The 14,081-nt window shown below is 42.4% G+C and overlaps 1 protein-coding gene across 3 annotated transcripts in view; it reads left to right on the top strand.

Moving 5' to 3' along the window:
• crybg1a (crystallin beta-gamma domain containing 1a) overlaps positions 1-14,081 on the top strand; it is a 62,801-nt gene that overhangs the window by 31,928 nt on the left and 16,792 nt on the right. For 2 of the 3 annotated variants that reach the window (XM_035742571.2, XM_035742572.2), the window contains 8 exons: positions 188-1,338; positions 1,614-4,249; positions 5,120-5,158; positions 5,458-5,576; positions 6,014-6,328; positions 7,623-7,749; positions 7,868-7,903; positions 10,051-10,241. In XM_035742571.2, the coding sequence (XP_035598464.1) occupies positions 188-1,338; positions 1,614-4,249; positions 5,120-5,158; positions 5,458-5,576; positions 6,014-6,328; positions 7,623-7,749; positions 7,868-7,903; positions 10,051-10,241 (4,614 nt within the window). Of the gene's footprint in view, positions 1-187; positions 1,339-1,613; positions 4,250-5,119; positions 5,159-5,457; positions 5,577-6,013; positions 6,329-7,622; positions 7,750-7,867; positions 7,904-8,143; positions 9,608-10,050; positions 10,242-14,081 lie in introns of those variants that run through there. The other variant, XM_052486102.1, reaches the window with a different exon arrangement.

Raw genomic sequence — 14,081 nt, 5'->3', positions numbered from 1 at the left:
TGCTAAAGGCTGTTTTTCCTTATCCGAATAACATGTTTATTTGGTTTTATAATGGTTGGTATAAATGAAGTACCCTATCAATGTAGTTACAACACCTGTTTGTGGTGACAAGTTTGTTCTGCACACTAAATTATTTTACCCTCCTGTCCTCAAAGTTAATCACACATTTTCTCTCTTCTCTAAACAGCTCGCCAAGCCCTCAAAAAGTTTATGTAGACCTCAAGGAACCAAACAATGACTGGATCATCACTGCTGGGGAGATAACCAAGGATACAGACTCTGATCGAAGACACCATGACACCATGGCTGTAGACAGTTCCCCAACGTCCCCAACCCCAGAGCTGGATGAGGCCTCTCCAACTATGCCAGGACGTAAAACACAGCCCAACACAGGAGGTTCAAGGGTTAGATGTCAGGGGACGACCCAGGTCACCCCGTCTAAACCAGGTGACAAAGTAGGCAATGTGGCCAGTCGGTCAAAGTGCCCCCCTCCTCCGGTTGGACCCAAGTCCAAAGCTGTCCTGGGCATGGCTAAGGGAAAGGGTCTCAAAGATGGTGGAAAGGCAGGGATTTCTAGTGTGGCTCCATCACAAAGGACACCTAAAGATGGCAGTGAGAAAACAAAGGTTATGTCACCTACGTTAAAGGATCAACCCACCGCAGGAAAAACAGAGGTCACCGACAGCCCCAAGTCGAAAATTCCCCAAAAGTCACAGACAGAAGCTATATCAAAACCTCCACTGTCACCAGGCACAACCTCAGTGGTTGATGTTTCAGTGGCTGTGTCTCTACCTGTGCTTGGTTCCAAACCCCAGAAGACCCCTAAACCTAAACATTTAATGATTAAAACAGACAAAAAGCCTATCACCGAGGAGGTGAATGAAGTGGGTTCAGGGGGGAAACCAACTCCAGGGCCTGTTACGCCAGAAGAGGCATCACCTACTAAAGTACCAGTCATGTCACCTGTGAACTCAGTTAAGGTAAACCTATCCAATGGGATGGAAAAAGACACTGAGGACAACAACACTGACATAGCCAAAACAAGTGAAGCGAAAGATGTCAAAAAGCAGGCTCCCACACGCCCAGACAGCACCAACAGCAGCATGATACCAAAGAGCCGGTTACCCAAAGCCCCTGACAACTCTTTGTCTCTGGTCAGGAAGATGAAAGACGGAAAACTCCAAACCATCGACACAGGGAGTAAAACTACCAAGACCACTGAGAGAGCATCAGTTGTCAATAGTAGGCCTTCCACACCAACCAGCCCAAAGCAGCAGGAGCTTCCCAGCCCAGAGGAAATGCCCCCAGATGAGACAATGACCACTGAACCTGAGAAGGGTAAGACAAACTTGTCATGGATTTTGAACATGGGATATTGATAAGATTCTGTCTGCTTATTCATAGCCTCTGTCTAGCTAACATGTTTTAGTTATGTGTTTAGTGGTGGTAATGTTTCAAAATTATCCAAAGGTTTAATTTCTTTGATGGACAAGAGGAATTGTAAACGTCACATATTTAAGAGAAAGGGATAGCTCTCATTTTGCAATGCATTATGAAAACTAACCAACAAACTGCTATACTAACTGTCTGACTAACTATTGTATCACCAACAGGAAGCAAGCTGCCCTGCCCTTTGCAAACAAACCTGCCCCAACAGGCCTCCAATAAGAGCACCCCCCGTGATGATGGGGACACACCCACCCCTCCCTCACTGTTCCCAACCAAGCCAGAGAAACGCGCCTCCCTTGGACTTAAGAAGAAGAGTAACATCACATCTCCCACCATGGACATGACTGCTGATGATTCTGGGAAGGCTTCACCACTGAGTTGGAAAAGTCCAGTGAAAGATCCAAGTGATTCTGTGACTGTGGCTAGCAAGCGTGCAATGTTCCGTCAGGTAACTCCCCCTAAAGGCAAGCCCAGCAAACCCCTCAAGAAATATGAGCAAACTATGAACTCTGAAACACAATCTAAATCCATACAAGATCATGTGTCACTGGTCACAGATGACTCTCAAATAGATGATCAACAAACCACACCAGCAACACACCAGCAACTGTTTGTAAATGATCAAACAGATGAACCAGCAGTCACTGGAACAAAGAAATCACTAGAGGACAGGAGCAGTAGTAGTACACCTGAAACAAAAATGGATAAAATATCTGAAAATGGACAAAAAAAATCGATATCAGTCAAAACTACCTGTATTACAAAGGAACAACAAACCAAATCATACCCAGGTCTCTCATCCAAGACAGAGAGTGACCACAACTATGTGGAAGCCTTAACCAATACACCACTGCAGCAGATGGGTCCTGTAAGCCCAAGTGTAGTCCTGGAGAAACGCCCAACTGAACCAAGCCTCATTGTGTCTGCCTCAAGCACACCTACCCATGAGGAAGTGATATATACATCAACCAAGCCTGAATTGACTGACCACATTCATACTGACACTGAGAACCAAGCTAATCAGAAAAGTAATGAGTGCAATGAAAATACTTCTACAGCTTCAGAGAAGCTCATACTTAGTGCTGGGGAAGGGATATCCAATACAAATCAGCCTGTGGAACATGGCCTGGATGTAGCAAAGGATAGCTCACCCAAAAACGCCTCCACTGTGGTTGAAAGAATAGAGAGTCAAGATACGGCAACACAGTCACCCATCTTTGGATCAGAGGAAAAATCTAAGAAACTAGCTAATGCTCAAACCCCCGATATAGTACCTATTCGTAATGGCATAGTTTCTGATATATCCATAGTGTCTGGGAAAGAGACTGAAGTACAGAAGGGGGGAGAGCCAGTGAAGGTCTCCGATATCATAACAGAGCCTGTGATTGTTCTGAAACCAATTAAAAATGGTGAGGTCCAACTGAACAAAGAGCTTCCTTCACTGACACAGAATTTGGCAGATGCACATAGCGGGCCACACAAAGAAAACAAAGAGGACAAACTGGGTGAGGCGGCAACTAAGAGCACAGTTACTAAGATGGATGCAAAACAGGAATCAAAGACCATAACTACAAAAGATCAGAAGGAGAAAGTGACAAAACAAGAAGAAAGACCCAGCGAAGGAGCGACTAAGATATTAGACACAAAACAGGACTCAAAATCTATAAGAACAAAAGCTCAGGAGAAGAAGGTCTTGCTCCTCAAAGAACCCCCTAAAACGACAAAAGCAAACCCCAAGGCTGAGCTGCCTCTTCAGCTGCCAACTTCTCTGAAGCTCCCCTCTCCCCCTAAACCTCTTCCTCTGAAACAGGAATCTCCGTCCAGCTGGCTGAACGTGGAGCGCGGCTCAAAACAGGAGCAGAAGAGGGAGACCAAGAGAAGGCTAGACTGTTCAGCCAGCGAGGATGAGAGTCTGGCTGAGATTGACAACGTGGATGACTTCATCAGGAGCATTAAGGAACTGGGCACCCCCTTTCCCCTGCCCCCCAAGAGGCACCACGACCATGCCAAGACCTCCTCGCCCCCCTTTGCCCTGCCTGCCATCAAGGAGGACCGCTTCGAGAACCCTTTTGACGCTGATGGCTTCCAGTTTGGCCTGAAAAAGAGGACCAAGGATGAAGAAACCCCGGCCATGTTGATAAAGAAACAGGCCAGGGAGGAGAAGACACAGCCAAGAAGGGCTAATGCAGAGGACAGCCTTCTCTTCAAAGCCCTCCAGTCTCCATCTAGAGCCCGGAGAAAACCAGGGTGTCAAACAGATGGGAAAGATGGAGAGGTGAACATTAAAGTAGAGGGGAAGAGGGAAGTAGAGAAGAAAGAGGAGCAAGGGGAAGAAACCGGTCAGCTCACATCACGGCTAGGAAGGATGTCTCTACTCTCCAACCTATTGAGCTCCCCCAGGACTTCCAGAAGGAACAAAGGGGATCCTTCCTCCTCAGTCTCTAATGGTGCTCCTCCCTCTCCTACCACCCAGGGCACAGTGCCAGAAAGGGAGGGTTGGAGAAGTATGAATCCGGGCCTGAGTATGGGTGTGGTTGCAACTGGTGAGTCAATAATCAGTCCTTCCTCACCTCCTCCTCTCCCCTTGTTCACTGAGCTAAAGCTGCCAGATCCCCTGGAGCAGTATCTAAGGACAGACAAAGGATCCTCACAGAGTAGTGCTACACAGAGTACAATGGCTAGCCCTGTAATGGGCTTAGGTCACGGTACTGGACTAAAGGGACTTACCTTAGGACTTCATCCAGCCACCAACCACATCCCACAGGCCCCTCTGAATGGACTTCCTGCAGCCAACCCTAAGGTAAGAGTCTCAGACAAGACTGCATGAAGCCAACTGACAGTTTGGGGTTTTGCATCATTACTGTACTGTATGTATCTATGTTATTTTATTTATCCATCTAAAATCTCTATAGACGGGTACTTTGTACTAGATTGAGAAATACGTTGTTTTTTTCCCCATAGAGACTAAAATTGCATGATTGAGACATAACTATGGTTGTCTCTACCTGCCCGAGTCTCTCATATTCTCTCAGTACTGCTTTACTTCTGGAAACAGAGGATTCAGTTTTACAACTAAATGAGTTCTGACCTGCAGGGCATTGTTTAATGGGCTGAGCAGATACTTCAGATCCTGTTCACTTTGTACAGGCATCTAAAGTATCTCCATGGCAACACACCACTTAATCAAATCAGGTCCAGCTTTGTATTTTGGAATGTTGAAATACAATAAGATGTTTACAAGTTATGGCTCTGAGAAACAAGTCATGAATTGTTTGCAAGTAAAGACAAGAAGAGGCATACCTCAATAAACGTTTATATATGCCTTCGCCAGAACCACTCCATTTTGTACATACATTTTAATGCTCAGACCAGGCACACAAACATGCAAATAAGCCTACTTCTCTCACGTTGTTTTGCTTACATGACTGCCATCTTACTTTCTGCCCCGCGTGTGTAGACCGATGTTGGTTTGCTCTTACACACTAATGTACAGTACATGGCATGTAGGCTGCTAACTATTGATGTTTTTAAGCTGGCAAATGTATAACTGGTAGTCTTTTGTTGAGTTATTTCTATCTGGAGGCAGTCCAGGTGTTCTGCCGTGAGTACAGGAAATACACAGGATACTCAGAGGAAAATGAAAGTCAGCATTCTTTCTTTTCCTTTTCAGATTCCAGAAGTGAGAGGGTTCCACAAACGGCCTGGGAAGGTACGATTGACTTTACATTAAATACAAAATACTGCATCCACCGTCCAGTGTTTTATAGTAACACGATATGATGCAAGGTTTACAACTAGTTGTGTGTTGGGGAGTTCTACATTATTTATTCTCATATACTTTTGATATTTTATGGTGATTATCTAGAAAGATATTTCATAAAACGTCTGCAGTATTCAACTCAGTCTATTGTATCAGAAATTGCAAGTGACAATGATACAATCACCAAGTATCACATGTTGTAATGACCATGAGATGTGCTTACTGTAAATCTCTACATCCTGTTGTAGATAGTGCTCCATGAGCAGGCTCAGTTTGAAGGAGAGGCCTACGAGGTGTTTGGGGACGTAGAGGATGCCTCCATGATGAAGCTGTCTCCTGTTATCTCAGTCAGGGTCATCAGGGGATGGTAAGACTATTTGTTGTGATTGTCACCGGTTACAACAGGCACAAAGTAAGAATTGTCTATATCGTACATTTTTGGTTGTTGCTTTTTGGTCTTCATTTTAAGTTTAGCAGAAGGTTAGTACTGTGGTCAAGGTTAGGTTTAAAATTACATTTTAAGAAGGTAAATTGTAGAAATAGGCTATGACTGTGGCTGTGGCTGTGGCTGTGGTAACTAATGACAATCGTTTGTTGGGGAAAAACTTCATTCCTCATTCCCTCACTCTGTATTCCATAAATTAATGCTTTATTTCATACAAATCTTCCATTTTTAACTTGTCACAATCCTCTATTACATTATTAATTGATTAATGTCTCATGTTAAAGACGCATGACAGCAACTCAATATTTTGTGACTGTTGGGAACATGTCTCTCAGTGTCATCACATCCTGTCCCTGTAGCTGGCTGCTGTATGAGAAGCCAAGGTTCCAGGGGCGGACCATCGCCCTGGAGGAGGGGCCCATGGAGCTGGTCAACGTGTGGGCAGAGGAGGTGACACCAGGGGCACTGGATCACATGGGTCTGCCTGTGCCAACCTCACCCATGGTCATCGGATCTATCCGCCTGGCAGTGAGGGACTACAGTCTACCTCGGATTGACCTGTTCACTGAAGTGAATGGTCTGGGGAGGATGACATCCTTCTGCGACGACACTATTGAGATCTGCTCTTATGGGAACATACAGAACACCGGCTCCATCAAGGTCCACTCTGGAGTGTAAGTTCTACCTTCATTCTAACAAGGTTGTAGGTTCAAATCTTAGTAAAGAATTTGCTTCATTATTAAATTAAATTCAATATACTATACTTGCCCCAGCAGGCTTGCTAATGTTCAAAAGCGTGTTGAGATGGATGATACAGGCCCTCCGGGTGGCACAGTGGTTAAGGGTGCTGTACTGTAGTGCCAGCTGTGCCACCAAAGACCCTGAGTTTGCGCCCAGGTTCTGTCGCAACCGGCCGCGACTGGGAGGTCTGTGGGGCGAGGCACAATTGGCCTAGCGTCATCTGGGTTAGGGAGGGCTTGGCCGGTAGGGATATCCTTGTCTCATCGCTCATCTACTGTGGCCGGCCAGGCGCAGTGCACGCTAACCAAGGTTGCCAGGTGCACAGTCTTTCCTCCGACACATTGGTGCGGCTGGCTTCCGGGTTGGATGCTCGCTGCGTTAAGAAGCAGTGCGGCTTGGTTGGGTTGTGTATCGGAGGACGCATTACTTTCAACCTTCGTCTCTCCTGAGCCCGTATGGGAGTTGTAACGATGAGACAAGATAGTAGCTTCTAAAACAATTGAATACCACGAAAAACAGGTTAAAAAAAAGTTTTTAAATTAAAAAAAGAAATGGTGTGCAAACTATAATTTAGCATTTTCACTCACTATAGTGTGTATGCGGTTTTTTTGCAACTCTTGTCATGGAGGCTGATCTTTCTTCACTTTTCTCATTGGAATTCAGGCTGGCCTGCATGTGCTTGTTGGAATGACATCATTTGCTGTTAGGAGATGTTATCTCAGTCACAAACATGTTGTTGTTTTTTGTAGACAGTACCTTGGTGCTGCTACACTCTTATAAAAAAAGGGTTCCAAAAAAGGGTTCCAAAAGGGTCTTCGACTGTCCCCATAGGAGAACCCTTTTTGGTTCCAGGTAGAACATTTTTGAGTTCCATTTAGATCCCTCTGTGGAAGGGTTCTAAATGGAACCCAAAGGGGTTCTACCTGGAACCGAAAAGGGTTCTTCAAAGGTTTATCAAATGGGAACAGCCGATTAACTCTTAGGTTCTAGATAGAAAAAGTGTTGCTAATGGTGTATGTTGATTATTTTGTATGTAGTTTAGTGAATCTGCTCATGTCTGTCTGTCTTAGTTGTGTTGGCGAATCATAGTGCTAATGGCCTGAAATTGTATTTGGATGTGTTTTAAAGTTAATATTTACATGACAGCTGAAGAACAAGGGTGTGATTTAGTGTCTTGTGCAAGTGTTTAATCTTTGTTTGTGTGTGGCCCTTGTTGCTATCCCATAGCTGGCTGGTGTATGGTGACCCAGGGTTTGGGGGTCTCTTATCGGTGTTGGAGGTGGGCGAGTACCCCTGTCCAGAGGCCTGGGCATTCCCTCAGCCCTTCATCGGATCGCTGAAAACACTCAAAATGGTACTGGATCATTATGTCATTCTTAATTATCTTTTAAAAAACACTGTCCCCTTACTGTGTATTCTACTGTTTTATCTCCATGATGCTAAAGGCCTGTGTGGTTTTCCATCTCTTACAGGGTGGGATAAAGGTGGAGCATCCTAATGAAGTAAAGGTATGCTTCCCCTCTTTGAATTATCCTGTTTTTAGAGCTATTCCTATGACCATTCATATTTACATCAATGTTTAAAACCTGTTTGGGATAGCATTTTCACGTTTGGATGAAAAGCGTTCCCAGAGTAAACTGCCTGCTACTCAGGCCCAGTTGCTAATATATGCATATTATAAGTACATTTAGATGGAAAACACTCTGAAGTTTCTAGAACTGTTTGAATGATGTCTGTGACTATAACAGAACTCATATGGCAGGCGGAAACCTGAGAAAAGTCCAACCAGGAAGTGGGAAATCTGAGGTTTGTAGTTTTTCAACTCATTGCCTATCGAATATACAGTGTCTATGCTTCTACTGTGAAGGAGGGGGGTATGGGAGCTGAATAAGTCAGAGGTCTGCCAGAGGGGCATGAGCTGATCATGCACGCTCACGTGAGAGTTAGCTCTGTTCCATTGCATTTCTACAGACAAAGGAATTCTCCTGTTAGAACATTATTGAAGACTTATCATAAAAACATCCTAAAGATTGATTCTATACATCGTCTGATATGTTTCTAAGAACTGTAATATGACTTTTCTTCTGAACTTTCGCCTGGACTTGCCCGCGCGTCGTGAGTTTGGATTTGTGAACTGAACGCGCTAACAAAAGGAGGTATTTGGACGTAAATGATGGACTTTATTGAACAAATCAAACATTTATTGTGGAACTGGGATTCCTGGGAGTGCATTCTGATGAAGATCATCAAAGGTAAGTGAATATTTATAACGCTCTTTCTGACTTCTGTTGACTCCAAAATGGCGGATATCTGTATGGCTTGTTTTGTTGTCTGAGCGGTGTACTCAGATTATTGCATGGTTTGCTTTTTCCTTAAAGTTTTTTTAAAATCTGACACATAGCGGTTGCATTAAGGAGAAGTATATCTCTAATTCTGTGCATAACACTTGTATCTTATATTAAAGTTTATGATGACTATTTCTGTAAATTGATGTGGCTCTGCAAAATCACCGGATGTTTTGGAAGCAAAACATTACTGAACATAACCCGCCAATGTAAACTGAGATTTTTGGATATAAATATGCACTTTATCGACCAAAACATACATGTATTGTGTAACATGAAGTCCTATGAGTGCCATCCGATGAAGATCATCAAAGGTTAGTGATTAATTTGATCTCTATTTCTGCTTTTTGTGACTCCTCTCTTTAGCTGGAAAATGGATGTACAGTATGTGTTTTTGTGACCAGGCCTCTGACCTAACATAATCATATGTTGTGCTTTCGCTGTAAAGCCTTTTTGAAATTGGACACGATTGGTAGATTAACAAGAAGTTAAGCTTTAATTTGGTGTATTGCACTTGTGAATGTATGAAAGTTCTATATTTCTATTTTTTTTTTAAAGATTCAGCTGGCGGAACCCCTAGCCACAAGAAGTTTTAAGGATAATTTTTTTTTAAACAGTCTGTGAATGACAGTGGGAACTTTTAACAACTGCAATCGCCTCTTACCACAAAACCTCATAATATCCAAATGCTTGGCTTTTTTCTGGTGACATGGCTGAAGACTAGCTGTGATATGATGGGACCACATATTATTATAGCACAGCTGTCATCCTAAGTTCTCTGTCTTGTAAAATCTGTTAATTGTGAAACAGACCAACAGGCCTGTTGTTTCAGGTGGATTGACTAGTGACTAGTGAGAAAACTATGTGTGCCCCGGCAGCTCTATGGGCACATAGCACAAAAGTGTGTTGTCTCTGCATGCTGGGCTGTGGTTGCCAGTAGAGCTGTTTGTTTAGGACATTCTGGCAGACCAGATGAGGTCTAAAATGTAGAAATATGCAAGCGCATTTCATAGGTTTCAAGGGGCTAATAATGTAGCAGTTTGGCTCAATATCTGCTGAAAATTTGTTCAACCATTAAAATAAACAAATTGATTGATGGTTTAGGAAAAGTACCACCTAGCCCTCTGGGCTCAATATTGCACTGTCAGACAGGCAGTTGTGAAATGTTCTGTCCAGAGGTGCAGGGCCTAGGGGGGTGGAATCTGTGGTATGAGGAGCATGCATCCCTGGGATGTTGACAGGTATGGACAAGATCACTTTGCCCACCTCAGCACATCAGCCTCAACTTTAACCCCTTCTCTCTCCTTCAGGCTCTGGTGTACGAGAGGCCGTGCTTCGAGGGCAAGTGTGTGGAGATTGACGATGATGTGTACGACTTCAGAGAGGGAGGAGAGGAGAAAGAGGGGCGTGTGGAGGAGGTGGTGGAGGAGGAGGCAGAAGGTAATCCAGTCAGAAGGAAGACTTTGTGTTCTGTGGGATCCATCAAGATCATTCGTGGACTGTAAGTACTTGTGGTTGATCTCAGCTGACATGCAGCAAGGAATAATATTGTAATGAAATTACCCCTCCTCTGCCCATATTGACCTGCCATAACACAGATGAACCTTTCTAGGGGAGGGGTTCCGCTAGCGGAAGCACAACATATAATTATGTTAGGTCATAGCCAAGTAAAAAAAACACACAGATATTTTTCCAGCCAAAGATAGGAGTATAGCAGAAATAATAAATAAAAAAGCAAAAAGCAGAAATATAGATAAAATTCATCACTAACCTTTGATGATCTTCATCAGATGACACTCATAGGACATCATGTTACACAATACATGTATGTTTTGTTCGATAATGTGCATATTTATATCCAAAAATCTCAGTTTACATTGGCGCATTACGCGCAGTAATGTTTTGATTCCAAAACATCCGGTGATTTTGCAGAAATACTCATAATAAACATTGATAAAAGATACAACTGTTATTCACAGAATTAAAGATAGACTTCTCCTTAACTTCTTGCGTCGAGCCAGCCCGGATCCGGGGATCGTGACTACAGCCTCAAGTCCATTACCATAACGCAACGTTAACTATTCATGAAAATCGCAAATGAAATTAAATCAATATGCTAGCTCTCAAGCCTAGCCTTTTGTTAACAACACTGTCATCTCAGATTTAAAAAAATATGCTTCTCAACCATAGCAAAACAAGCATTTGTGTAACAGTATTGATAGCTATTGATAGCTAGCGTAGCATTTAGCGTTAGCATTGAGCAGGCAACATTTTCACAAAAACCAGAAAAGCATTCAAATAAAATAATTTACCTTTGAAGAACTTCGGATGTTTTCAATGAGGAGACTCTCAGTTAGATAGCAAATGTTCAGTTTTTCCTGAAAGATAATTTGTGCAGGAGAAATCGCTCCGTTTTCTGCGTCATGTTTGGCTACCAAAAAAAAACAAAAAATCAGTCATCAAAACGTCAAACTTTTTTCCAAATTAACTCCATAATATCGACTGAAACATGGTAAACGTTGTTTAGAATCAATCCTCAAGGTGTTTTTCACATATCTCTTCATGATATATAGTTCGTGGAAGACTCCTCTCTCCCCAGAATCACATGGATGTATGCGTGCAGCTTGTAGGCTACGCAGCAATTTCAACAAAGGACACCGGGTAAATGTAGTCTCTTATGGCCAATCTTCCAATGATATGCCTACAAATACGTCACAATGATGCAGACACCTTTGGGACATTATAGAAAGGGCAGGCTCATTCCTGGCGCATTCACGGCCATATAAGGAGACATTTGAACACAGAGCGTCAAAAATCCTGCTCGTTTCCTGTTTGAAGTTTCATCTTGGTTTCGCCTGTAGCATCAGTTCTGGGGCACTCACAGATAATATCTTTGCAGTTTTGGAAACGTCAGAGTGTTTTCTTTCCAAAGCTGTCAATTATATGCATAGTCGAGCATCTTTTTGTGACAAAATATTGCGCTTAAAACGGGCACATTTTTTTTATCCAATAATGAAATTAGCGCCCCCATAGCTTCAAGAGGTTAATGCAACCGCTGTGTCAGATTTTTTTTAAACTTTAAGGAAAAAGCATAATCTGAGAACGGCACTCAGAACCCAAACAGCCAGAGGAATATCCGTCATTTTGGAGTCAACAAAGTTATAAATATTCACTTACCTTTGATGATCTTCATCAAAAGGCACTCCCAGGAATCCCAGTTCGACAATAAATGACTGATTTGTTCCATAAAGTCCATAATTTCTGTGCAAATAGCCACTTGTTGTTAGCGTGTTCAGCCCAGTAATCCATCTTCATGAGGCGCAGGCACTTCGTCCAGACAAAAACTCGAAAAGTTCTGTTACAGTCCTTTAGAAACATGTCAAACGATATATGGAATCAATCTTTAGGATGTTTTTAACATAAAACATCAATAATGTTCCAACCTGAGAATTCCTTTGTCTGAAGAAATGCACTGGAACGAGAGGTAACTCTGTCAGGAGCGCGCGTCATGAGACCAAGGCACTCTGCCAGACCACTGACTCAAAGAGGTCTCATGAGCCCCTCCTTTATAGTAGAATCCTCATTCAAGTTTCTAAAGACGGTTGACATCTAGTGGAAGCCGTAGGAAGTGCAACTTTATCCATATATCAATGTGAATTTGGTAGGCCAAGCTTTGAAAAACTACAAACTTCAGATGTCCCACTTCCTGATTGGATTTTTCTCAGGTTTTCACCTGCCATACGAGTTATGTTATTCTCACAGACATCATTCAAACAGTTTTAGAAACTTCAGAGTGTTTTCTATCCAATAACAATAATAATATGCATATATTAGCATCTGGGACAGAGTAGGAGGCAGTTCACTCTGGGCACGCTATTCATCCAAAAGTGAAAATGCTGCCCCCTATCACAAAAAGGTTAACGGTCTATTCATTTTATACTGTATTGGGTCAGATCTGTTCTAACATCACCCTCTGGGATTTATTTTAACAAACCTAAAGCAATGGTAAATTAAGCACAGGCGGTAGAGCTATAGGGTTCAGGTGTGTGTTAGAAATATTTTAGCTATTTTCACTATCACAATTATTGGTAAGTGCGCGAAAGGCCTGGGTTTAAATGAATGAACAAGTTGTGGGTATGTCGAGGCTTGGCCCCTCACTGGCCAATCAGAATGCGCCCCAATGACGAAATATGTGGTTGCATCAAGTGGTGTATTTACAGTCTTTTATGTATTGCCTTGGAATCAATTCCAATGTTAGTTTGTTATAGTTTGTTAAATGGCTTACAGAAACTAAATAACTAAATTTTATCCTATATTTGCTAAATACGTTAAAACTTGAACCCATTTGCAGTTCACATTGTTCTAAGTAATTTCATGGCATCAATAGCATTCACACTGATATAGGGGCTAGGCCTACTGTAAATTGCATTATGACTGAGCCATGGACATGCTAAACATTGTCAATAAACAAGATGAAATAAATGATTGATAAGGCCTAAAAAGAGAATGAATCATTTGAATCAAATTCTAAACGAAACAACGACTTGTTTTGAATAGGCTATGTCACACTTACAGGCAACATAATTTCTCCCGGTGTGCATATGAAACAATGGAGGGTTTCGTGGCTCATCCAAACTTTTCACAGTAGCTGGACAAAGATCCTAAATAAATAGAAATGGAGAACGTCCACTCACCGTTATAGTGCCCCCAAATAGGCCTATGTTTTCTGAATATATTCGGAACCATTTTACAGATCAGATCGCATTCACACATCTCCAGAAGTTGCATTCCAAGCGCGCCACGGACATTGTCACCATGAAACCGTAAAGGTGAATCATTCAAATAGGTTTGGCTGTAATAAATGTAAACGAAAAACAAGCAATCCATTTTTGTTAGACAACAACAATAATAAATAAATGTCAAATGTAATGACATCATCCCAAGGATAAAAAAGACACACATTGCTGTTGTGAAACTGTTAGATATTATTTGTTAGATATTGCTGCACTGTCAGAGCTAGAAGCACAAGCATTTCTCTACACCCACAATAGCATCTGCTAAACACGTGTATGTGACTAATAAAATGTGATTTGATTTTGATTTGAAAAGCAGCCTTCGATATATTAGGCTTAAAGGGAGGGCTTGGGTTTTAAACATATGAAACGGAAAACAAGCCATTTTCACAGGTTACAGATAACTTCTAAATGCGAGGTTCACCGGTATTCACCAATGTTCTCATCTCTAGTTTCATGATGGGCATGGACACGTAGCCTACATCATGGGGGGGGGGGTTTTACCGATGTCCAAAATGGGACCTGCATGGCAAAAATGCTTACAATGT

Source organism: Oncorhynchus keta, chromosome 29, assembly GCF_023373465.1.
Source record: "Oncorhynchus keta strain PuntledgeMale-10-30-2019 chromosome 29, Oket_V2, whole genome shotgun sequence".
Classification (NCBI taxonomy): Eukaryota; Metazoa; Chordata; class Actinopteri; order Salmoniformes; family Salmonidae; genus Oncorhynchus; species Oncorhynchus keta.
The sequence above is the reverse complement of the archived record's forward strand: the minus strand, read 5'-3'. Positions and strand labels throughout refer to the sequence as shown.